This window comes from Trematomus bernacchii, unplaced genomic scaffold (assembly GCF_902827165.1).
Source record: "Trematomus bernacchii unplaced genomic scaffold, fTreBer1.1, whole genome shotgun sequence".
NCBI classification, from domain to species: Eukaryota; Metazoa; Chordata; class Actinopteri; order Perciformes; family Nototheniidae; genus Trematomus; species Trematomus bernacchii.
In genome coordinates this window covers 3,548,419-3,565,197 of record NW_022987851.1, presented here as the reverse complement: position 1 = coordinate 3,565,197, position 16,779 = coordinate 3,548,419, and the positions used below count along the sequence as shown (strand labels likewise).

At 39.8% G+C, this 16,779-nt stretch overlaps 2 protein-coding genes across 12 annotated transcripts in view; one reads left to right on the top strand and one right to left on the bottom strand.

Annotated features, from left to right (window-relative positions):
* phldb1b (pleckstrin homology-like domain, family B, member 1b) overlaps positions 1 to 4,225 on the top strand; it is a 135,377-nt gene extending 131,152 nt beyond the window's left edge. For all 7 annotated transcript variants that reach the window (XM_034113246.1, XM_034113245.1, XM_034113243.1 and 4 more), the window contains one exon: positions 1,568 to 4,225. In XM_034113246.1, coding sequence (XP_033969137.1) covers positions 1,568 to 1,708 — 141 coding nt within the window. In that variant the 3' untranslated portion in view covers positions 1,709 to 4,225. The remainder of the gene's footprint in view (positions 1 to 1,567) is intronic.
* Positions 3,936 to 16,779, bottom strand: part of LOC117468878 (alpha-2-macroglobulin) — a 46,905-nt gene continuing 34,061 nt past the window's right edge. For all 5 annotated transcript variants that reach the window (XM_034113236.1, XM_034113237.1, XM_034113239.1 and 2 more), the window contains 11 exons: positions 14,571 to 14,727; positions 12,567 to 12,641; positions 11,696 to 11,861; positions 10,660 to 10,856; positions 7,379 to 7,594; positions 6,553 to 6,671; positions 5,809 to 5,899; positions 5,583 to 5,651; positions 5,345 to 5,450; positions 4,658 to 4,699; positions 3,936 to 4,512 (listed from right to left, as the gene is read on the bottom strand). In XM_034113236.1, coding sequence (XP_033969127.1) covers positions 4,490 to 4,512; positions 4,658 to 4,699; positions 5,345 to 5,450; positions 5,583 to 5,651; positions 5,809 to 5,899; positions 6,553 to 6,671; positions 7,379 to 7,594; positions 10,660 to 10,856; positions 11,696 to 11,861; positions 12,567 to 12,641; positions 14,571 to 14,727 — 1,261 coding nt within the window. In that variant the 3' untranslated portion in view covers positions 3,936 to 4,489. The remainder of the gene's footprint in view (positions 4,513 to 4,657; positions 4,700 to 5,344; positions 5,451 to 5,582; positions 5,652 to 5,808; positions 5,900 to 6,552; positions 6,672 to 7,378; positions 7,595 to 10,659; positions 10,857 to 11,695; positions 11,862 to 12,566; positions 12,642 to 14,570; positions 14,728 to 16,779) is intronic.

Genomic DNA, 16,779 nt, shown 5'->3' with positions numbered 1-16,779 from the left:
TGATCCACGCTGAGTGCTGTTTGTCTTCAGCCTCACACGTCTTGTCATCTATTTTTCATCTCCAACATAAAGCTTTGCTGCCTCCTCATCTTCTGTGTGTGTGTGTGTGTGTGATGGCCTGTCGCGATACTCCGTACTCTGCCTCACTGATCAACTCTGCAACTTTGATTATACTTGTCACTTCCAATGTCACATTACAGAGGAGAAACTATCAAGTCTGAGGCACTTAGACACAAAGATGAAATCACTTGTACAGTAGCATGGGTGGTTCGCCTCCAAAAACACCAGTTTAATGCAGAAGACACCCTTAAAAGTTTACTTGTTGACATTCATATATCTTGGACTGCTTGGTTTTTGACCAAAACTCATTGACAGCATAAGTATTCTTGTATTAATGCTCGTATTTTGGGCTGAATTGAATACAGATGTGTCTGTCATACTTTACATTTCAGTCCCAGAGCCAAGTGTTGGTGTTGGTTTTTCATACTTGATTTATTGTTGTTAATGTTTTTAAGGTTGAAATGTATCATGTAAGAGACCCTTACATGGGTGACCAGGATCCCGATGCTGCACATTATCCCACCTTTAACATGACATAATAAACCAATGAATTGACTCACAATATTGTTTAAAAATGAACCTATTGCTTCAGCAAAGTTAAAATACTCCACTGCATACCAACGGCTGGAACTGCGACATAGCAACGTAACTTAAAATGGCGGCAGCACTGATCGAAGTTTTCTATCCAAGCGGTTCACATTTTCTAGGCAATGAACCAGCCTCTAAACACGGCCAGAGCCCATAGTGTTCCTGTTAGAGTTCACTTCCTGTCTGTCTTCTTCTGTTGATTTTCACTGTCCTCCAGTCATTTAACCTCTTCATATATAGTGGACCATCTTCCTTGTTCTATTCTTTACTGGAGACAGTGTAGCCATCATGAATCCAAATGAAGAAGAAGATTCAGTTTCCACTCTGTCGTACACACGCATGCGTTTACAGGTCATACAGTACACACTTTTTACAACATGCACATACATATACAAATACACACAGTTATATGCACACATGCAGTTGAGAGGTCAGAGTGGAGGCAGCCAGTCTAGCCGGCGCTAGTGAGCAGTTGGGGGTTAGGTGCCTTGCTCAAGGGCACTTCAGCAGTGGCCCAGGAGGTGAACTGGCTCCTCTCCAGTACCAGTCCACACTCCGTATTTTTTGGTCCGATCGGGACGTGAACCGGCGACCCTTCGGTCCAAAGTCCAATCCCCTACAGACTGAACCACTCACGTTATGTTTGTGGGCGTCACAAATATATATATATATAAAAATATTTATAAGTATTTTATTTAAGTATTAAATGGTGTTCTTTTGTTAGGGGTATCCAAACAAATCAGTCTTTTTGTTAAATTCATCAGACCTTTTTTTTCAAACTTCCAAATCAACCAATCAGAATCCAACTCCATGTCATTTAGACGAAAACCCAACTGATTTTAGAGTCCTGAATAACAAAAAATTGTATTCTGAAACCACTGTGAAGGTCTAATTCTTATTTTCTCTCTCCTTCTTCCAGAGTCCGAACCCCTCCCTGACGTTCTGCGTGAAGACCCACGACCGGCTGTACTACATGGTGGCCCCCGCAGCGGAGGCCATGAGGATCTGGATGGACGTGATCGTCACGGGAGCCGAGGGATACACACAGTTCATGAACTGAGACACACAGTGCGGACCGTTTCGGCAGGGACTCTCTTCCCCCCCCCACAGACTCTACAGACACTTCCTGTTGCCGCTCTGGCGGACACAACGCCTTGTTTGTTACTTTTTATTTTCACACTTTTATTTTACTATGTAGACGTTTTCACCTCCACATTTTCTACGTGATTCAGCTCGGATTGAAAAAGGGAGCCCTTGGAGGGGACACACACATCTGTATATAAACCAAAACCTGTCAAAGACTTTTAAAAAGCCTTTCTATATTGCCAAATGGAGACCTTTTAGTTACTATTTGTCGAACGTTTTGTATTTTGTTTTCATTTCTTTTTCTTTTTTTTAGAGAATATTGCCAAATGACGTCATGCCAATGTTTGAGTGTTCCATCATGACTACGTTTAGTTAAGACAGAAAGAGTTTAAAATAATCCGCATTGAAAAGGGTTAATCAATTATTATAAATATATTTGAAAGAATCTTATTGTGAATGAAATGTGAGAAGTCAGTCAACAGGACCTGGAAATGATTTGAGTCCACTCTACGTGAAACATATATGCTCACCACTCACTTCACCTGAGTGCTGCTAACACTACATCCCATTTCTTCACACCATCATCACTGCCAGCCTAAAGCCACACAGTGCAGTGCTACAGGTCACCACAGGATCAACAATACGTACTAATCCTGAACTGTGCCTTGACTTTGTGTTGTTGACATCTACAATCGCATTAATGCTGTAAAGGCCGTATGTGGAAAGTTAGCAGTTAGCATGCCTCTAGCATCCTTACAGGCAGATATACCAGAGGCCCTGAGCACAGTGGGAATCAGCTAAGCCCCCGGGACGAGAGCCGGACGTTAAAGCAGATGTTCCAAGTGGCCGAATGGTGGTACTACAGTTTCTGCCTGTGACGTCAATGGGCCAAAAAATACATTTTCACATTGACTTGCATTGGGAAAAACATAAAGGTAAATCAACTACCCAGTTTGAACACCTGAATAGCCCCTATTTAAAGCATCAGGGTCTAAAAGTCTTAGAATGCACTAAAAGACTAATTCAGCTTTATTTCCCTAGCCATTCATTTGACTAAGACAAGACTGGCATATTGGAGGCGGGGCTTAACTCAAGCGCTCTATTGGTCCAAAACCCCGGATAAAGTGATCCCGCCTCCAAAGCTTTATCCAGTTCTCTTTATACATCATGGCAGCTAGTTCACTGGCATTATTGTAACTGATGGGGGAATTCACAGATAATTGATTGCGGCCGCTGTTAGCACTATGGGATGTGCATCGTTTGCAACTGTTAATGAACCGTCTTAAGATCACATAAACAAATAATTATTTACAAATAACAATATTTGCCAAAAGTAAGTAAACTTGTGATATGATGCAAACCCCCTGGAAATGTGGTTATCAATTAATTTGACTATTTTTAAATATATAATTAGCCTTTTTTTATCGTAGTTGTTTGAACTAACAAAACTCTGTTCAGTCGACTTTTATTTAACTTCACTGAATTGGAAGTGATAAAGACCCCTGCTTTGAATCCTCCGAGTGGAGGCTTGCATGCATGAGAGCGGATAAAAAAAATATCTTCAGCTTTAAAAGACTGTCGTCAAGTGTCGATCATTGCGTTGTGAGTCTATTGACGGTTTGTAGTAAACAGATTCCGGATGCCGTTTGTTTTGTAGAAGACGACGACAAACTGTGATTTTCAGAGCATGTGGAACTCTCGTTTAGTTTCATGTAACGATAATTTATGGTTGTGGTGCCTGAGATAGTTACACGTTTACTATTGAAAAAGAAGAATAGTGAAAAGACCTTAATATATTCTGTCCCCTTGCCTTTACTTCCCCTTCTACGGAAGCCCAGAGATATAAGTGAGAAAGAAATCTGATGATCCATTTTTGTTTTTTTCTCTCTGGTGTTTATGATTTAAAAAATATCTGAAATTAAGTTAGGGAGGAAAAAGAAAAAGCCAGATAAAAAAAAAAACGTTTCTTTGGCCTCTCTGGGCTTCCGTACACTGCACAGTTACCGCGTGCAAACCAAACTATTCAACACTGGCAAGGCTGTTAAATCATGTCTGTTGATAGTAGCTGGTATATACATTAGTTGTAATCTATGTCGAGAAGAAAGGAAACTAAATATACTGTAAAGAGGATGCCTGAATGAAAAAAATAATATTACTATTGAAATGAAACGGTATTGTATGAAAAAGACAATTTTTACTTATTTTTGTCATTTTAGAAATTTTATTGTCGGTCAGTTACATTGAAAATTGTATGGTAGTGATGTATCAATCTACCTTTTGTATTTACTGGTACAGCAGAACACACAGTATAACACACCTATCACTCATGAGACTGTACTTTTCTAGAAAATAGTTTCTGTTTCTCACACACACACACAATCAATACTCGGACCATACTGTGTTATTGGTACCCTGTATGTCTCATGCGTTATTTTCACGTATGAATAATATGGATTTTGTTAAATCTATTAAAAACAGAACTGTTACACAATCTCTGTCTGCTTTTCTTCACCTCAGCGGGTTTTAATGAGTAGGTTCCAGTGTCCAGGAGAGACTGATTATTGCTTCATTAACAACAGTTACAGGACAATGGATCGGCAAGTAGAAACAAAAAAGAAAATGTTTAAAAATGGTGGAATTCACTCAATAAAACAAAGCTAAAACAGTTAAAATGAGTAAAAACAAATGAAGACACAGTCAAAGAAATGAACATCTAGAAGTTTCTTTCTCCGACGCATTGATTCTGCCAAGTGAGTTACAGCTCGTTGATGACGTCACCTGGAAGAGAAAACTTTGTGTTATTTACCTGTGGACTAAACACATTTACTGTTTCAATACGACACTTACAGAAACCCTAGTTTTGAATTCCACTTGGCACAACAGTAAGAATGAAGTCATCACAGATCTGAACAATGTTACTTACTCTCTGCACAGGGGGAGCAGTACTCAGTGACCGCCTCGTCACCTGCAAATATCACCACAAACATCAGAAACAGGGTGAGTAATACGAGGGAGGAAATACTGTGTCGTTGTATGGAAGCCATGAGAAGTTAGTAATAAAATGTTTAATTTGTTTTTATGACTTAGGAAAACCTTTGCTAGGAAAATATTTTAAGTCCCTATTTCTTATTTTATCTGTGACAGAAATTAAAAGTTGGCCAGGATAAAACATTTTTACGATGCGTTTGTTGTTATTCTTATTTTGGGCTCAAGAAGCGGGAAGTGAACCATATGAATCAGACATGTTTTCTTTCAGGTACATGCTCCCTGTTTTTAGAGTGCTTGGAAAACACGAGTGCTTTTAGTTAAAAAATCAGTTTATGGATCGAAAAAGATGAAAAATCGTCCGGGCAAAACTCGTTTTCACAAATGACAACATTTTAATATTATTTATCTTAGAAAGATTTTCTTAGCAAACCTTTTCTATAAAGTGTGCTTGACTCAAAGACAGGTGACAAAAAAATATAAATCCAAATTATAAAATGGATCACAAGGGGAAAAAATAATAAATAATAATAAATCTTGCCTCTCAGGGCTTCCGTACATTTAGTTAACTTAAAGAAACTGAGCATCACATACATTACAAACTAAGTAACCATGAAGCTCTTACTTGTCTGGTAGTAATCGTAGACTTTGACCACAGCTGGTTTCAGATTCCTGACAGGAACATCCTCCTCCAGTGTCACACTGTATATCAGCATCTCATCCTTTTTCAACTGCAACCACAAAAGAACAAAATCATACTATTTACTTTATGCTCTGCACACAGGTCGAAATGGTTTAAATAAATGATACAAAATAAAGGCTTAATTCATGCGTCTCTGAGGCACACATTCAGTGCTTCCTACCCCGTCTAAGTAGATGTTGATGTATCCTTCGTCGAGATCCACACGCTTCACTGAGCGGTCGCTCTTCAGCTAAAAATAAGCACAGAACACACAGCCATCAGTATACACCAATATAAACAAATATTATGTAGTATGAATTTGCTACAGTCTTACAGTCTGATAGTACTGCACAGACTACATGTGTATCAAAGTATCTAAATGTGTGCCATTCAGTGGAAGAACTGACCAGCTCCAGGGAGCTCTTATCCAGAATGTATCCAGACAGCAGCTTGATGTTGATGATCACCATGTTGGTTTCCTCTCTCCTGCCCTGGTACCTGCACACACACACACACACCACACACACACACACACACACACAACACGCAATAACTAACTGTTCACAGTTTTTGTTTTTTTGGTATGATTGAATATTTGCGACCAACATATACAGTGAAGGAAATTATTATTATTTGAAAAAGAAAATCCAGAAATTGACATTAAATAAAAGACAAACATTTATTTGCTTTTAAAAGTGTGAAATAAGTATTTGATCCCCGTGCAAAACATGTCCCATGGTGGAGAGGTTTGAATCTGATTGATCGATTCTGTGGACAGGTAACTTTTGTACAGGTAACAAGTTGATATTAGGAGTACTTTTTAAAGGAAAAGGACTCCTGTAAGCGGTCTGTGGGAGACAGAATCCTTGTTTGTTGCAAGGGGATCAAATACTGATTTCCCACAGTTAAATGCAAATCAATTTATATCTCTTATGAGGAACATTTCTGGATTTTCTTTTTGATATTCTGTCTCTCATTAGTAAAATAAACCTACCATTAAAATTATAGACTGTTCATTTATTTGTAAGTGGGTGAATTTACAAAATCGGCAAGGGATTAAATGATTATTTCCTTCACTGTATTACTGAAACTAAAAGGTTTCCAATCTCTATTACAGCTCACACACACACACACACACACACACACAGTACCTGACATGCACAAAGAGGATGAGCTGCGGCCTGTTGATGTTGCACTTGGTCATGGTGTTGGTGGTGATGTTAAATGCAGAGAAGTCGGGGGGAGGGGGGATGTTGTAGTGCATGGAGATCTGAGAGACAGCTCATCACAGTCAATACACAGTACAAAAGAACAATACGCTTTGATCAAATATCTTTGGATTAAAATATCATATACTCCTTTTACTTCTTAGTTTACTTCTGTATTGCAGTCAATTGTAGCCCTTTGTGTTGCGAGGCTCTTCTTTTTCTCGTCCTTCGAGGCCCCCGTACCAAGACCCCAGTACCCAAGTGCGCCGGACACTCATGCAAATATTCGTAGTGGCCAAACTATGGTTCTACAACTTCTGCATCATTGGGCCCAAAATTACTTTTCCCCATTGACTTGGATTGGGAAAGAGACGTCTGTAAAATAGCGGATAATTAAAAAAAATAAAAATAAAGGAACCAGTATGAACACTTGTATAGCCCCTATTTGAATCATTAGGGTTTTAAAATGTGTAAAATACGCTAAAACCTGAATCCAGTTTGATTTTCTCTCTCCATTCTACTGAGCAGATAGCGGGAGATCGGGGGCAGGGCTTAAGGAGAACTCAAGTGCGCATGCTCTATGAGCGTACATATGGGCACTTTGCTCTCGACAGGCAGGCATGACGGGTAATTTGTGACATTTTGCTCTCGAGAGCATCATACCATTTGGGCTCCATGCGCCACTGAGCAACTCTCATAGGACTGAAGGAGGCCCCTCCTCCTCCTCCGACGCAGTATCCAGTTCTCTTTATACACCCATGCCCCGTACCTGTGCCATGACGCAGCTCTGGCCCTGGGCCCTGACGGTGTATTCTCCGGGGACCTCGCTCAGCTTCTGCTCCTGGTACAGCAGCCTGTTGCTCTGATCCACCCTGAACTCTGTGTTCAGGCCTCCCAGAGACGTCACCGTCACCGCCGTGCTGCCCTCCGCGCTGTAGGTGGCCGCGCCGTACTTAGCCAGGGCCTGGAGGGCCACCACCGTGTCCTGAGGGCCAGAGGGGTTACATGAGGAACGGAAATGTTGGTATGAAGGTGTTAAATGTAACCTTAAAATATGTTTTTATCGAGATCTACACTACATCAGGATTACAAGTTTAAAAAAATGTGTTCTAGGATGAAGTGTTACAAGTAAAAGTCCTGCATTCAAGATCTTACTTAAGTATATTTTGATCCCAATATTTTTGTATCCAAGGTGTTAAATGGTGACTGATAGTAATCATTTTGTATACTGCTGCTGAATATCTTAACCTATATAATGTGTGTGTTCAAAGTAACTAGTGACTTAAGCTGTCAGATAAATAGAGGGGAGTAAAAAGTACCACGCCGGCTTCCTAAAAACAGTAGAGTAGAAGCCTAAAGCAGCATTAAATGAGAAAACTCAGGTAAAGTAAAAGTACCTGTCATCAGGTCAACATTTTGAGAAACCCCTTCGGAGTATATGTCTAGGGTTTTATAACGGGTACCTGGTCTGTGGGTGTTTTACGTTACGTACAGTATGTGTTTTATAGTTGAGTGGTGCTCACTCAGGAGGGTGCCATCATTGCAAGCATTAACCTGTTAAGCCCCGAGCCTGTTTTTCAGGTCTCCGGCTCGAAAATGCCATTCCCAGAACAAATGACCATATCTTCCCTTCTAAAAGGGTTAAATTAATAATCTTTTTTCTCAAAGTAATGATAAACCTGTGAGTTGGATGTAGAAAAGTCAGAATCAATATAGATGTTTTTTATTTTAAAGAAAATTCAGATTGAACATAGTAAGAAACTGTAAATGATAGTGTCCGTCCAAAGATTCTTTTTTACTTATAGTGAAAACTACCCTTGGATGATGGTAAGGTAGACTAAAAGCTTTAGGAATCCAAAGTACAACATATAGTAAGTACCCTGTATCAAGATTGATGCAAAACAAGTGACATTTGACCTTTTTAGAGAGATTTAGCCAAAAAAAACTCCACCTCTGAGGTGATTTGGGTGGAAATGGGGGTTTTACCGTTTCTCTGGAACCCATTGGTCGATTTTGGTGATTGACATCTCTTTGACCGTTAGAGCCAATAGAATCGAAGGGGAATTTCCCCACACACACGGTAAAAAAAAAGGTGGGGGCTTCGCGCATGCAGTTTTGCATCAGAGCGAACCTATACTCTAGCTCTGACATCTAGAAACGGAAAAGCAGTCTTATTGCTCATGGATTATCAGAAATCATTTAAAAGGGACACAGACACATTGGATTAACCTATGGATTAACTTCAGCAGCGTTTTTATCGTTTTAATGCCATTGAAGACCACTTTTGACCAGACTACGACACAGGTAAACCATGTTAGCGTTTTTAGCTACCTAGCGCCACATGTTTTGATGTCTGTTTTTGTTTATAAAGTCGCGAGTTCGTATCATAGAGTGATAATGTATGTACCCATCGATTCTGTGTCACCTCACGATGTGAATCGATGTGTTGGATGTGCAGAAAAGATAAATAATAAGGTTTTATGAGTGATTTTCGGTGCAGTAATCTGTTAGCATTTTTCGCTCGTTGCTAATTCAGAGGCTCAGCGTCAGCATTGCACAAGATCAGTTAGATGAGTTTCTTCCCGTTACATGGATATAAAACATTCATAGTTTATTAAATGAACATGCCCTCAGACACCGTTTCCTGCAAGATGTTGCGGGAGGGCCCCGGTACCGGGGTCTCTCGGGCTTAACAGGTTTAAAGATTTTAGCAGGATTAATATACTAATAACCATTTATTAACCTGTTACGCACCGCCCCCCCCCCCCGGTACCGGGCGGATAAATGCGTCATTTGCAGGAAACAACGTCTAAGGAATCTTAATATTTAATAAACTATGAATGTTTTACATCCATGTAACGGGAATAAACTCAGCTAACTGATCTTTTTAATTTTTTTCCCCAAAAAAAACCCACAATGCTAGCACTCAGCCTCTGAATTAGCCACGAGCGAAAAAATATAACCTATCACTGCACCTAAACTCACTCATAACTCCCTTATTACTTATCCTAGATGCACAGCCAACCCATCGATTAGCATCTCCTGGAGACACAGAATCTGTGTAAAAAACCTCAACACTCAGTGATAAAAATTTGCGACGCTATAAATGAAAGCGTACATCAGAACATGTGGAGCTAGGTAGCTAGAAACGCTAACATGGCTTACCTTGGTCAAAACTGGTCTTCAATGGCATTAAAACGATAAAAAAACGATGCTGCAGTTAATCCATAGGTTAATCCAATGTGTCTGTGTCCTCTTTGAAATGATTTCTGATAATCCATAAGCATTAAAACTGCTTTTCCGTTTCCAAATGTCAGAGCGAGAGATCGTCCACTCTGATGCAAAATTACATGCGCGAAGCCCCCACCTCTTCTCTTCACAACGTGTGTGTGTGTGTGGGGGACTCCCCCTTCGATTCTATTGGCTCTAACGGTCAGAAAGAGGTGTCAACCATCCAAATCGAGCAAGGGGGGCCAGAGATATGGAAAAAAAACCATTTTCACCCAAATCACCTCAGAGGTGGAGTGGTTTTGGCTAAACCTCTCAAAAAAGGTCAAATGTCACTTGTTTTGCATCAATCTTGATACAGGGTACTTATTATATATTGTACTTTGGATTCCTAAAGCTTTTAGTCTACTAACCCATCATACAAGGGTAGTGTTCACTATAAGTAAAAAAGAATCTTTGGACGGACACTATAATTTACAGTTTTTTACTATGTAAAATCTGAATTTTCTTTAAAATAAAAAACATCTATATTGATTCTGACACTTCTACATCCAACTCACAGATGTAACCTTGCTTTGATAAAAGAAATTATTCATATAACCCTTTTAGAAGTTAAGTTGTAGTCATTTGTTTTGGGCATGTCATTTTCGAGCCTGAAACATGAAAAACAGGCTTGGTGCTTAACAGGTTAATGCAATTGTTGCCTCAATCAATGCAATTGTTGCCTCAATCGACTCTCTCAGCAGCTGATTTTTAAGTTGCTATGCCAGGTGTCACTAAGAAGAGTTTTCCCATAAGCCACCTGTGTGTGATGCGTGTTACCTGTGTGGAAGAGAAGCCCCCGTACGGGTTCTGCTGCTGGACCAGCCAGCGCACGATGCTGGAGGAGTAATCCAGGCCGAAGTCTGGCAGGGCCGGACCGGAGAGCAGAGCCAGCAGGACGTAGGAGGTCATCTCCACCTCCAGAGAGTCCAGGCCTTTCCCAGAAGCCCCGGCTCTTTCCCAGTGACGGGAGCCGCCTGTCAATCAGAACAGTTGATTCAATGACCGACCCTGTGCACTAGCTCGGTGTTCTAGGTTTTGTAGGAGAACTTTTAATCGTCGTTTGGCAATGTTTTTTAAATGAAGGTGGATAATCCTTAATGGAGGCTGAACTGCATGTTCTAAAAACTAAAAGCATTCATGTTTTCTTCAAGGTGAGTTTTGATTTCTCGTTGCACTTCAAAACAGAAGCTATATATATTGTTTATTCTACAACATAAGTGTTATGTCTTTCTTGTGACTACAAATGCATTTTAATCTGTGCTTATCTGTTCAGTCGTATTGCCTCTTGTGGCTAGAATCCGTATTAAAACAACAATATACTGACAAAAAATAAATCTATTATTCCAACATTTCATTTTTAACAGTTTATTTCTTAAAGATAAATGTTATTTTTTTTCAACTGCCTTCATTGCTAGAAAAAACTGCTTACAGTGCACAGAGTTCAGGCTTTCCACTTTCACTAAAATGTCACTTACGTTTAACAATTGCTTGCAATCTGACGTAAAGGAATATTAAAGTAGTTAAAGAGAAATATGAATATGTCCAAGGCTTACACTACAACATCTACTTCCTTTCAGCACTTCCATTTGAACAGTTATGCTGATTTCTTTCAATATTTAATTCTGACTGCTATTTGAACTTCGCCGTTTTTTTAATACTAATTTTCATGCTACAAATTCAGCTTTAGTAAAACATGTATCAATGAGACAGTGTTTTCAGAGGTCTAGCCTTTCCCAGCGTTATGCTCGTGTAGCATTAACTTAGTTTAAGGAGAAAAACTGAGGTCCGGATGTTGCCGATTCCACCGTCTTACCCTGCGTGTTGGACTTCTGGTTCAGGTCAGTGATGAGTTTGCTCCTCGTCTCCTCGTCTCCAGCCAGAGTGAAGGTGTAGGACAGCAGCGCCGTGGTGTACAGGTTTTCTAGCTGGGAGTCCACTGATGCCTTCAGACAGCTCAGGCACCTCTGCACCACGGGGTCCTGTCACACACCCAGCACCCACACAGAGGAGACAATGAGCAGCAGAATATAAAGGAGGGAGAGAACTGTATCAACCACAACAATGAACCGTATTCATTTTGCATACGAAGTCATTTGAACGGAAATATTCAAACACAGCCTATTTCAAGATGAAGAGTCAAAAAGAACACAAGTACACATCTCTGAAAGATAATAGTGAAAGATAGCAATGACATCCACTCAATATTGATGATAGTGCATTTTTGTTGTGTGACACTACATGTGTTAGGGGAACACTTTAAGTAATAGATCAACATGTACTTTTCCCCCTGTTAATTATTTACAATAAGATAATCCTTTTGACAAGTTGCCACATTTATGTTGAATTAAAGAGAAATCCACACTAAGAAATAAACAAAGTTAGAAACAAATAAACACATAAAATGTGTATTTTGGATGTTCTGCTCTCAAAATGGTCTGAAAGAGTTATGGGAGCAAATAGCCCAACGTTTTTATATTTACCAGGGCATGAAAACAATGTTTTTATGTTTAGTGTTTGACTTAATAATGAATCTAAAGGATCCAGGTTGCAGAATATTTACAGTAAATGTATCATTGTTGCAGAACGAGCACTTATCAGACGCACATCATGATAACATCAGGAATGCAACAGGTGGATATCAACAATGAAAGTTCATCAGAGTTTGAGTTGTGAGCGAGACTCACCGAGGTGTTTGTGTCGAGCTCCAACATGGCAGCTGTGATGTAGGCCGTCAGAGACACATCGTCACTCACTCCTCCCTGTTAGGAACATCACAGGAGGAACAGTCAGAAAACACACTTTTATTCATGTCACTGTCAATACTGGCAACTTCAAGAACTACAAAGTGCATGTACATGGCACACAAGTTGCTATTGTGGTTATGTTGAATATAATATTTATTTTTTAAGATCCTGCAAAAGCTGCACTAAACAGGTGTGGGATTCTTTACACTCGACACTATTTTATTTAACGATTTCCATCAGAATTTCGGGTGCATCGGAGCACTTAAAAAAAGATTAAGATCATGGACTTTTCTCTTTATTGGTCTTGCTATATCTTATAGGTCCATTACATAGGCCGGAACATGTCGTTGGCATGAATGAGCTGGGCAAAGCCACAATTATTCGGGGAGTCCCACAGGGTTCTGTACTTGGACCTATTCTATTCACTTTATATATGCTTGAGAACATTTCCATTAACTTTCACTGTTTTGCAGATGCTCCCCGATTATATCCATCAACCTATCAATAATCTAAATGAAAGTAAGTGATAAGCTTTAACTTTAAGCATGCCTTAAGGAACTGAGTGACCTGCAATTTTCAGATGTTATTCGCAGACAAAACTGAGGTGGACTCATCACTCCTTTTAATAGGCTAGTAGAGGCTGCAAATGATAAACAGCTATCTATAGCTAAAGTTATTTCCAGCCATAGGCTAGGCTAATAACAAGCTAATCTGTTGCAGAACACATTTAGTGGCTTAAAGACGGACATCCATAGAAACGTTTGAACCATGTTCTTGGTATTGATGTCTTACCTGCACTTTGTTTGAGGCCGTTATCTTAAAACAATGTGTGAAACATACTCAGCCACAGAGCCCTTTATGTGCATGTTTATTCATTTGGTGACAAAATTGATTCAGTTACTGCTGATTGGAAGCATTTCTGTGTTTTATTACAGATGCACGGCCCTCGGCTATTAAACTCTTGATTAAATTTAAATGAACAAGAATGTGCAAACTTTAGTTTGTCTAAAAACGTTTATGCAGTGCTTTTAGTAAACACTGCACATGTTTCGTCAAGTTGGTGAAGATGTTTGGCACATTTGTGTTTTTATATTTGCATTGTTTTTGAAAGTGAAGCACGTTTCTCCTAATGGAAGTGTTTTGGTCCCGTTGTAGCACCTGTCGCCCACCGTAGTAAACCCTTTTCAATCCACAACATTACATTTGACTGGGCCAGAAGAAAACCGGGGCTGCAGATCTTTACAACACCTTATCTCATTTGCATCCAAAGTTTACCCCCTTCTTGTGATGAAAGTGAGAAGGGTATTTAAAGTGTATGATTAAGTTAGATGTTCAAAATGTATTAAAGGTGTTACAAGGTGAATGTGCCATGTACTTCCTAAATGGGAATCTGTGTGTGTGTGTGTATGTATGTATGTATGTGTGTGTCTGTGTGTGTGTGTGTGTGTGTGTGTGTGTGTGTATGCATGTGTGTGTCTGTGTGTGTGTGTGTGTGTGTGTGTGTGTGTGTGTGTCTGAGAATAATCCGTCGCTCAACACAGTCATCAGCTGATATTGAGAATGATCTATTTTAAGAGCTTTTTATCTAATACAACTACTTTCCAAAAAACATAGGTACCGGCATATGCCACGCATCTTTCATTTATTTTGGTGTTAGTTGGTTTCATGAAATGTTGTAGTTGGATAGGCTAGAAATAATTAGTTTGGGATATTTCCTCTGCCGTTAAGAGTGTGCTGCTTGCTGGCAGGCCTGGGGCTATCATCCCTCCCTGCACACAGCTCTCAGAGACAACATGCAATTTTCTCCTCACATTGAATTAATTCTCTGGTTTATGTCTTATAGGAAGAAAATCACCCAAGCAGAGCTCTAAACGACTAAAGGCAGATGATGTGAAACCCTATATTCCCAGCTAAAATGTCCAAGTTTCAGACTGATGTCGTCACCTTCATGCCGTTGTGGAAGAGTTTCCCCACAGATCTGATGCAGCCGTCAGACCGCTGGAGATCGGAGAGCCAGCTCCGGGCTTCTTGAATGTGCTTGTCTTCCACAAAGATGTACGGTTTCGCCCCGCCAAAGGACTTCATCACGAAAGAGGTCAACCTGGAAGGATACAAACAGAAAGTCTTTATAAACAAATCCAACCAAGTGGGCCTGTGTTCAGTTACCCCCAAATGAACCCAGCCTTGGAACAGTTACATAAGAGCCGTCCGTCTCTGACTCAGAGTTGCATCCACAGCAACACAATCCTATTCCTCAGAGCCCACAATAACCATGGGAAGTCAAATATCCACATATTATATTCTGATTAGTGCTGTACATAGATTCAAAAATGTAATTGTGGTGATCACAATAATAATCTGTGATTAATCACATTCATTTAAATATTAGTCTTTACTTGGAATGTTTGGGGGGAGATAATAAAGAAATGTAAGTGGTAAGAAGTAGGGATGCCAGAAACTGACCATGATCAAATTCGAAAATCGGACAGCCCTGGCGAATATTAATCGATTATTCGCCGCCCCCCCCCCCGCGGGAGAGAAAAAGCAAAAAGTATTTTCGCAGAGCTTGCATTTTACTTCATTTGCACTTGTCAGTTTGAAGTAGTTCCACGAGGAACTCTTCTTTGAACGTGCCGCTTTGTTCATCTTTAGTTGTGTTGTTCTCACTGTTCTGTATATCGCCAATAAATCAATCGCACGTGTGACGGAGAAGGGGGGGGGGGGGGGGGGGGGGGGGGTCGGTGTGTAGCAGGCTGCAGCAGGCTGCAGCAGTCTGCACTCTGCGCAGCCTGCGCTGCTGGCTTCCTCCAAGTTTACAGTAAAACAAACTGGTGGTGTGACCAATGGCCATTTACAATTATTATATTACTATTATTAGCATTAGTCTATATTTTGGTTGAAACTATGCCAGGAAAAAAAAGAAAAACATAAATAATAATAAAAAAAATATATAAATAAAATCGAATTTTAAAAATAATTTTCGATTATAGAGACTGTAACGAATATTCGAACAATCGCTGGCATCCCTAGTAAGAAGGTTTTTCACTTTAATACAACATGATTTCTGAATTGTTGCTAGGAAGTTCGACAAATTCCCGACACTCTAAAACATCGGGAGCATTAATGTGGTAATGTGACATCCCTCATTTTAATATTGTATTTCAGATGTAATGCGTCAAGAAATGTTCACAATAATAGATGTATTACATTACTAAGCATTTTGTCTTTCTAAACAGTATTGGTCAACCCTGCTAATCTTTATATTGACCATTTAAAAGTGCACAAGTTGCACACTTGGGGCAACAAAGCAAGCTTCACACACAACATTGGCCAAATTGTCTGTTAAGGCGATTATTGCCATGTTGTTACATACTCAAAAAACATTCCCGCAGCTGTATTTCCAAGAGTAATGAAAAAATCAACACATAACCAAATGTGCAAATGTTCATATAAGATGCTGATAATAGTAGCTTGGAAAGAAATCTATAATAACATTGATTTGACTATTGTAAGCCCTTTTATTCAAGTTTATTAGACCATTCCACCCAATCTCTGTTTGGAATTCTAATTAAATTAAACACTTGAGAGCCCTACTTCCTGCTCACCACAAACACACACCCACACACACCTCACTGACTGCCAAACTGCCCAGCACCCTTCCAAACAGAAAAGGGTTTGTTCAATCCCCGAGGCACTCTGCTTTAAGCCCATTAAATGCAAATATTAATATTCTCTGGCAGGTTACCCATAAAGTAAATGATTAGGATGTTTGGTTTAAAACGCCAAAAAGGACTGTGTGTGTGTGTGTGTGTGTGTGTGTGTGTGTGTGTGTGTGTGTGTGTGTGTGTGTGTGTGTGTGTGTGTGTGTGTGTGTGTGTGTGTGTGTGTGTGTGTGTGTGTGTGTGTGTGTGTGTGTGTGTGTGTGTGTGTGGTGTGTGTGTGTGTGTGTGTGTGTGTGTGTGTGTGTGTGTGTGTGTGTGTGTGTGTGTGTGTGTGTGTGTGTGTCCCCCTGTGTTAGCATGTCATTTTTGTTCTTTCATCAAAGGGAGTGTGTGAGATTTGAGCTGAAAATACTCAGTTTAACAGCAAAGCTACAAAAATAAAAGAAGCTTCTTTTTTTTTGAGAAGCTTTTAGAAAATGTTCTTAAATCAC